This window comes from Eurytemora carolleeae, unplaced genomic scaffold (assembly GCF_000591075.1).
Source record: "Eurytemora carolleeae unplaced genomic scaffold, Eaff_2.0 scaffold513, whole genome shotgun sequence".
Classification (NCBI taxonomy): Eukaryota; Metazoa; Arthropoda; class Copepoda; order Calanoida; family Temoridae; genus Eurytemora; species Eurytemora carolleeae.
In genome coordinates this window covers 56615-66105 of record NW_019396987.1, presented here as the reverse complement: position 1 = coordinate 66105, position 9491 = coordinate 56615, and the positions used below count along the sequence as shown (strand labels likewise).

General features: G+C 31.7%; 1 protein-coding gene across 1 annotated transcript in view; it reads right to left on the bottom strand.

The window, feature by feature from the left end:
• Positions 1–9491, bottom strand: part of LOC111710806 (solute carrier family 15 member 2) — a 50691-nt gene that overhangs the window by 24455 nt on the left and 16745 nt on the right. Inside the window, exons 6-9 of the mRNA XM_023484951.1 lie at positions 7740–7833; positions 6152–6219; positions 4594–4658; positions 4075–4192 (exon numbers count right to left, since the gene is read on the bottom strand). Of these exons, the coding sequence (XP_023340719.1) occupies positions 4075–4192; positions 4594–4658; positions 6152–6219; positions 7740–7833 (345 nt within the window). The remainder of the gene's footprint in view (positions 1–4074; positions 4193–4593; positions 4659–6151; positions 6220–7739; positions 7834–9491) is intronic.

The following is a 9491-nucleotide window of genomic DNA, read 5'->3' as shown; positions in this document are numbered from 1 at the left end:
AGAATATTAAATAAATCTAAAATTCGGTGATGGTGATGGACCAAACCTGATATAAATAATAGAATAGGTTGATATAAAGGATAGATTAGGTTGATATAAAGGATCAACGTAACGTTTCAAACGTTAATACTTTTGATGAACACTATCGTAACGAAAACTAAAATCTAGAAAAATCAAAACGTTGACATCTCTAGTAAGTACAGTACAGTCCAGTACAATACAATACATTTTTGTAATCTAAAGTACAGTACAGTTTTGTATGGCACTGTACAGTATAGTCCAGTACAGACCAGCACAGTATATCATTCAGCTATTGAAAGTATATAATATAGAAAAATCTTTAAAAAAGTAGACAGTACATTATTGTATTGTTTCGTAGTGTACAGTATTAAATTGTCCAGTCCAGTCCAGTCCAGTTCTTTCCAATCCAATCCAGTACACTACAGTACTGTAATGTAATAAACATTATCGCTAAGACTGAGGTTTAAAAAGCACCCTTGTCAATCAGTCCTTTTTATAAATTAACGGTCAAGGAAAATTACAAAGACAAATTATTTAGGAGATGCCTAGCCTAAACCCCCCCCCCCCACCCCACGTTATGTATCATTCCTGTCTTATCCCTGAATCTGATTCATTTATTACTTGCTTTTCTTCCAAGACAATAAACTTTTTTAATAAATATCTATTAGAAACAGTACAATACACTGATAAAATACTTCCGTTCATTTATAAGAGTATCTAGGTGTGTAGTAAACACCTACTCCAATACAATTTCTCGAACCAGTATCTATCCTGGTACAACTCAGATATTCTTGACTATCAATGTCAACAGAGACACGGCTACAATCCTATAAACTATCAACTCCACTACCACTGGGCAAGATCTTGTTAGCTATGTCAACCAGGCAATAGCAATCAATAGATCAATCCAAAGCTCAAGGCAACAATCTCAATTCATATGTTTCAACGACACCAAATTACTCTCAACACTGTAATCAAAGCGGAGTTTCTGTATGAACTAATGAATATTTCTTCAGTTTAGATTAGAATTGGGTCCTTAACAGCTTAATTACAAGTTATGCGCTGTTATAAATAAAATAGTTAAGCAATCAGAATATGGGTATGACGGGGTTATATATATATATATATATATATATACATACATTGAATGGTTTATTCGCAATATATGATTTACGTATTTATTAATGGGCACATTTAGCTATATATACAATGTACAAAGTAATTTACTACAGGCCTCTATATTTGCTACAGGTGTACACTGCAATAAATCTTTTCTTATCTATTTGTACATATATGTATTAGTTATCGTCTATAAATTGTCTATAATAACACTTTTTAGATACTGCAGCTTTTATCATAGTTCCATTTTTACATTTTTGTAGAACAAAAATTGACAAAGATCTAAAATTTTCAAACAAAAATGATAAATTAGGTTGATATAGAGGATAGATTAGGTTGATATAAAGGATAGATTAGGTTGATATAGATGATAGATTAGGTTGATATGAAGGATAGTTTAGGGTGATATAAAGAATAGATTAGGTTGATGTAAAGCATAGATTAGTTTGATGTCTAGTTTAGATTAGCTTGATAGAAAAAATAAATTAGGTTGATATAAAGGTTAGATTAAGTTGATGTAAAGGATATATTAGGCTGATATATAGGATAGATTAGGTTGANAGGGGAAGAAGGGGAGGGGGTGAAGGGGGCATATTTCCCCCTAATTTTACAGGACAAAAACTGTATAATGTTAAAAGCAGGATATGCAGTAGTTTAGCAAACAATACTGTGGTAAACCAATCAACCATGTTGGAAAAGTTAAAAAACTCTTTTCGAAAGGACTGTAGATGTAATTCAAAGTGAATCCATTGAGAAAATTAAATATTTTCAATCGTGGTTTATGTAACTTGCACAATTCTACTCTAAAAAAATGGATTGTCAGAAATAAACACTTTTTAAAGGGAGTGTTCGCGAAAAATGAAAGGGGGTGTAGGCTTACGGCGGTAAATAATCGCTTCTGATCGCTACTAATCTTACTTCTATCTGTTACGTCTAAAATGAGAAATGTAGCGATCAAAAGCGATTATTTATCGCCGTAAGCCTATACCCCCTTTCATTTTTCTCGAACACTCCCTTTAAGCTAGAAAATCGACAATATCTTCTATATTATTGATCACTGTTGTGAATCAGGTACTTGAAATTTATACAACAGTCTCTTCAAATAGAAACCAGAACCAAATAATAAAATAAGGTTTTCTAGAAACTTCTCGAAACTTACAGATTATATTTATTCTCTGCCAAGACAGAAAATATAAACAAAGTTGTGTAAAGGGAGAATAATTTCGGATTTATGTATTGCTAATTTTAAAGGGTCTGGCCGTCCCTGTGGACGTAATTTCAAATTATTTTATCTGAGAAACAATAAAGAAATATCATTTGTTTGTCTGAAATAATGAAAAGTGTTGAATACTGACAGGGTTTTATTCGACTCTACTGCATAAATACACAAGTCACTTTGGAGGAGAAACCGCAATTTAAAAACATCAATTTTTAGATGGAAAAACAAGAATATCTTAAGCATGTTAAGCAAGCAAATGAATAAATAAAGGGTCACTTGAAATTACGTCGATTGTCCCAATACTGAAATATTTCTTTTCTATTATCCAGTTTGCAAAACTGCAGAATTTCAAAAATCCGCGAACCACTTTCAGAATTGGTATAATATGGTATCTTTAGAATTATATCTTTATGGCTGAGTGGTGAGTGTTATATTCCTTTTAAAATTTTCCTTCTAGAAGATTCAAAATCCTCCTTATACTACCGCCTCAAGCTTAAGATTATTCTTAAACTTAAATTTTATTCCAGGGAACATTGGTCCTTGAAATACATTAATGGAATTCTAACAGTTACAGCTGTTATCGGTCTAGCTGGTATCTGTGGTAACTGTTATAGAACCAGCTGTTATCTATCTGGCTGTTATCTATCCAGCTGTTTTATTTTCAGCTTGTAGCGATCGAGCTGCTATCTATCCAACTGTTATCTATTCAGCTGTTATGTTATTTATTTAGCTGTTATATATATAGCTGTTATCTTTTCAGCTGATATCTTTCCAGTTGTTATCTATTTAGCTGTTATTTATCCAGCTGTTTTATATCCAGCTGTTATTTATTTAGCTGTTATATATATCCAGCTGTTAACTTTCCAACTGTTATCTATCCAGCTTGCTCTGCGGGATATCTCTTATTTATCAAGTTTTTAAAAATCCCGTTGTTGTTATTCCAGCAGTTATCTATCCAGCTCTTATCTATACAGCTGTTATCTATCTAGCTGTTATTTATCTAGCTATTATATTTCAAGCTGCTATCTTTCCAGCTTTTGTACATGCAGCTATTGTATATCTAGCTGTTATATATCCAGCTATTATCGATTCAGCTGTTGTCTATACAACTGTTATCAATCCAACTGTTGTCTATACAACTGTTATCAATCCAGCTGTTATCTATCTAGCTGTTTTCTATCCAGCTGTTAACTATCCAGCTGTTGTCTATCCAGCTTTTATTTATCTTGCTGTTATCTATCCAGCTGTTGTCTATCTATCTGTTATATATCTAGCTGTTATCTATCTAGCTGTTATCTATCCAGCTGTTAACTATCCAGCTGTTGTTTATCCAGCTGTTGTTTATCCAGCTGTTATTTATCTAGCTGTTATCTATCTAGCTGTTATCTATCCAGCTGTTATCTATCCAGCTGTTATCTATCCAGCTGTTATCTATTCAGCTATTGTCTATCCATCTGTTGTCTATCTGGCTGTTGTCTATAAAGTCATCTAGACAAGTAGCTGTTATAGTAAAAAAGAAAAGTAAAAATATCAAAAAGAACAAATTGCAATACATTTTATCTTAGGTCAGCTTGATTTAGTTTCTTCTGTCAAGTTTCTAAGTTTAGGCAAGGTTTAAATGTGTTTACCTAAAAATTCAAGGTTTAAATGTGTATACCTAAAAAGTCCAGGTTTGAATGTGTTTACCTAAAAAGTCCAGGTTTAAATGTGTTTACCTGAAAGGTCCATCTTGAGCCTGTTTGATCGAAGAGCGCCCACCAGATTGGTAGAGGCAGATAGAGAACTAGCACACCGGTCAAACTTTTCACATCTTCAACCAGGTTACTGTCATACCTTAGCAACACAAGGATTTAAATCTAAAATTCGGTGATGGTGATGGACCAAACCTCTGTAGAGTAAAAAAGTAGATGTTAGTTCCACATTTATTGAAAATATATTTCGGTCTGGGTTGACCCTCGTCAGTTCTTGAGATTGTTTCTTCACAAAGATTAAACTGTAAATTTTGGTAGTGGCGTGTCGATTCACAGTGGTACCCTTCAAACCTTTGATAGGGGGATACTGGTGCTATTCCCTTCGCGTTTACAATCTTAAAATCACAATACACACAATAAAAGAAATAGTCTCGTTTGGACAATTTCTTTGACAAATTGTCCCTTAGATAGATAATACCCCGGAAGCAGGTAGGGATTAATTATCTTGAAGAAAAGAAATCTGTTTGTTTAGAAAAATTTTACTTTGTTTTAGCGAGGTCCAGCCAGTGCTCAGCCTTCTTTCCTTTAATCTTCTCCTTCAACGCACACTGAAAATATAGAACAATCGGAATCCGATAACTTTTATATTTATTAGGGAACATTAGGGATTTACACAGAATCAAGGGACCAAATTGATAGATTTGGATGGTTGTTAGGTTTTAATGGACTATCGACATAGTTTAAAGCGACCCTACAGGTTTAAAGTTCCATATTCGATTCACAACGGTGTCCATTTAACCCTTCTCTCATCCCAAAAATTCAAATATGCTCTTTTGATAATTATCCATTGTGATTACTCTAAAATTATGACAAACAGATTTATGCAGCCGAGACAAAGAAGGAAATTGACAGAATTATTCACGTTTTGATCATAAGAAAAACAACGATATCTTCCTTATTGTTGCTCGAATAAAGGTGTAAGGAGTACAGTGGCTAATCTAGCATGCAACTCCTTAATTTGTTATAGTTCACTTGAAATAACGGTAACAGTCCCTTGGATTGTGAGTTTAAAGAGTTTCATTAGAAAATAAAAAAAATATCTGAATCTGCTCTTGAATGAATGTAGATATTAACAATTGAATTAAAAAACTACTTTCAACCAAACCTGAAATGAAATTATTTAGAGGTAGAAAGATGAAAGAATTCTAAAAGTATGAATAGCTTAAAAAGAAAAATAATTCTACTAAATAAAAGAATGTTTAAAACTTAAAAAAGAAAAGGGAAGAAAGAAAATAAACAAGTGAAGAAAGATCGAGAAAAACGAAATAAAAGAATAAACAAATAGAAAAAAGACAGAAATGTTTTTAATTATAATTCCTTTTTGAAAAGAATAATTGAGAAAAACAAAAATGCCTTGAACTTCTAATATTTAAAAACTGTTAATAACTGAATAAAAGGATGAATCAAAAAAAGGTTGAAAGGAATTGAGTTTTTGCCACAACATCAAATTTTCTAATTTCTATATCTCTGGCTCTGCACCCAGTGTGTATAAACCGTTGATATTTTAAACTTAGATTATTTGACCTAATAGAATTAATAGTTTGAAATATCTAAGGTCTACGACATTGGGTCGGCAAGATGTAGGGATAAGAATATTTAAGTTTGTGGCAAAAACTCAGTTCCTTTTCAAAATAAATTAAAGAAAATTGCATAAAAAAATAAGAAGAGGATGGACTACAGAAAAAATGCATGAAAGAATGAATAAAGATAAATTTAAAAAAAGATGAAAAATGCAAAAATGGAAGAATTAAGAAATGTATGAAAAAGAAGGAAAATTACAGGAAGAAAAAATAACAGAATAAAAAAGATAAATTTAGATAAATAAAAGGAATTGATTCTTTGTCACAAAATCAGATTTTCTAATCCCTATATCTTTGCAATCAAACGTCGTTTAGACCTTAGATATTTTAAACTGTGAATTCTGTTGGAACAAATAACCTAAGTTTAAAATATTTAAAGCTTACACCCTCAGGTTGCAAAAATATAGGGATTAGAAAATTTGAGAATGTTGCTAAGACTCAATTCCTTTGAAGGAACTTACGAAAACGCTGCCAAATACACTGGGAATCACATTTCCTTGAGGAGGTTTCATCACATACAGCGGTCGTCCTAATTAAAAAATTAATTAATAAATCCGTCCATTAAAAAATCAATGCATTGCAATTGCAGAATTCTGAATTATAGAAAAAGAAAGAGGATTATCGTAATTAAGGATTAAACTGCAGGAAACATTTGTAATTTTGAAATCTAGAATTTTTAAAATTTATATTTAATAAAATGTAGAGTTTTAGATAAAAAGAAAAGATTAACAAAATTTAGAATAAATTTTGAATAGACAGATAAGAAAAAGAGGAGATTAAGAATTCGAAGAACCAACAGGTTTAGCGGAATAAAATCAATGCAATACTCGAAGCACAAATATATTACATATCTATAATCTAAAGTGCTCGTAAATGTTTCAAAGGGACTGTAAGCGTAATTTTAAGCACCCGATATACAACAGTACCCTTAAAAGCTTTGTCTGATCAGGTATGAATTAGAACTTTATGTTTCTGTTTTTAAACTTTTTATTTTAATTTGTCGTTTCTCTTTAAAAGTGAATCGCGTATTTCTTGCTTATAAGAAACAATGGAAAGATTATCCTAACTAAACACTTTTCGAGTCAGAACAATGACGTTATCTTACACATTTTCTATCAGATTAAGGTTTCAAGGGTACCGTCATTAATTCAGCATTGCCATCTTTGGGGGTGGAGGGTCACTTGAGGGTCAGTTGAAATTACGCTTACTGTCCCTTTAAGCCGAAAATGAAAATATTAATATAAACTAAACTCAATAAATCCACTCCACAACAGTTTTGATCCCTTTTGAACCGGATTTGCATCCACAAAAACATGAGGACACAAGTTTCAAAATATAAAAACATGAGGACCCAGATTTCAAAATATAAAAACATGAGAACCCACGTTTCAAAATATAAAAACATGAGGACCCACGTTTCAAAATATAAAAACATGAGAACCCACGTTTCAAAGTATAAAAAATGTTGACCAACGAGATCTCTTAATGGACTATCAACATTCGGAGAAAATAAGACCGAAAGAAATTGAAATTTTTCTAAAAAACATGTAGATACATGAGCCGGATATTTTTTTGTTACATAAGGATTGATAAGAAGAAGATATTATAAAAGCGGACAAATGGATGTATAATGAATAATCTATATTCTTAAAGTTTAAACGACTCTACCAAATTAGTTGACGCTTTTTAAGGAAACCAATGCACACCGGGGGGCCGGCTAACAACGGCTAAAAATGAGAATTTTTTTCACAACTCGGATCCCCAAAATTTGTTTAGTTTTCTACTGGCAACGCTGGGCACTTTAGATAGTATGCAATATGGATCAATCGGATCGGCCATAAGTCCTGTTGATTTAGAATAAATTTAACTAAACTATTTAAAAGTCATGCTTTTGTCATCGTCCTTTTATTAATCCCTAAACACGAACAAAAAGAACTGTGCTTTACCTATAATGATGACTTCGGCCTATTAGTCATGCTTTTAAATGTCGTCTTTCCTGTAATCCTCGAACGTATGCACGCACGGAAAAAAAAGCTGTTCTTTCTTTACCTATAATGATAACTACGGTAGCGATGAACATAAGAATGGCCGGAACTCCGAAGGCGAGGGAATAACAGGTTTTCTCGCCGAAACAGTGAACATCCTGAATCAGGTTAAATTGAAATAAAGAAACTGATTCTTTGCATTGCAACAAACTCAAATTTGCCAATCTCTATATCTTTGCACCCTGATGGTGTAAACCATTGATATTCAAAACTAGATTATTCGATCCAACAGAATTCATAATTTGAAATTTCTGTCAATTCCTGTCACGTTGGATTACATGTTTTCAGTCACAACTGTTCTCTTATTTCTAAAGAGCTAATGAGAAGAACTTTGTTTTGCATTTCTAATATGTTACAAAAAAATTTGATTTTTTTCATTTTTTTGATCAAATCAAAACTAAAAGAAGCAACGAGGTTACAAACCCAAAAGGTAAAAAAAGTCTTTGAAAACGGTAAAGAATGGAAACAGCTTGGCGTTGGCGGAAGAGTATTACTATTATTAATTTTATTTAAGTTACGACTTATATAAAAGGAAATCTAAAAAAATAAAGAAATTTAAGTTCAGTAAATTAATCTTTGTCTAACAGAAAATTCGAGGCCAAATTTTAAAAAAATTGAGCCGCGGTTTAAATTTAAGCCGCGGCTCAAATATGGTTGGTTCCACTTAAATTTGTATTAAATTTTTCAAGATTTAAGCCGACGGTCAATTAAAACTGGTTTTTGGGGGATTTGAGACGTGGCTTAAATCCATTAAATTTGGACACTGGTTAATTAAAATGTTTATTTTTTAGTTTGAATATGTTTATCCTAACTACATCATTACAACGATTACAACACACCCTACAGAAAAAAACGAAGATTTAAGTTTATTAAGTCGTCAATAAACTATAAAGTCCCTAAATTTATATTTGTATATATATATAAAAAATAGTTTTTAATGAATTTTCAGATTATTTTAGTTGCATTTAATGACGTGGTGAAACAACATTAAGTTATCTTATTTATGAAAATCTGCAAAATCATTTAATTAATATTTTTAATTTGAGACTTAAAACCAAGCAAAATATGTTCCTATCATATTTTCTCTTAACATGCAGTGAGAACAGGAAAACTGGGAAACAAATGTCGTCTTTTTTCATACTTTTACTTTCATAATGTTGCTAAGGATTTGCTAAGGATCTGCGAGTTTGGCTAATGTTCACTTTTTCAAAATCAATTCTGTTGTAAATTGCAAATTCTCCAGCAATATTTTACAACAAACAGAAATAAAACGAGAATTTAATTATTGTTAGTTCTCACTGTAACAAAAATACGCCATTCATAGAAATACTCTTTTTAATCTTTCTTTGAACAACAATGAAGAAAATATCGTCATTTTCAAACTTAACAAAGAGTTAAATTCGGTCAATTTCCTTCTTTTTCTATGATCATATATCCGCTGTAATCAGTTTCCAAAATCAAAAAATATCTAAAACGTTTTTAGCTGTGCATAATTTTTTAAGGGAGCCGTGAATAATTGAAAATCTTTAAATGCAAGATCATCTGAAATAACATCGACACTCCATTTAACTTCTCGTCTTTAGAAATTGAAATCTAGCGAATATATTGTAGTTGTGAAGATTAGGTTGAAGATAGATGATGAGATTGATCTGGTTTTATAATCCTGTATCCAGGATCAGCCCGGATCAGTCCAACCAGGATACTCCGAAGTATTTAAGGATTAAAGATGAAAACCATCCATCCATAACAACCCCCC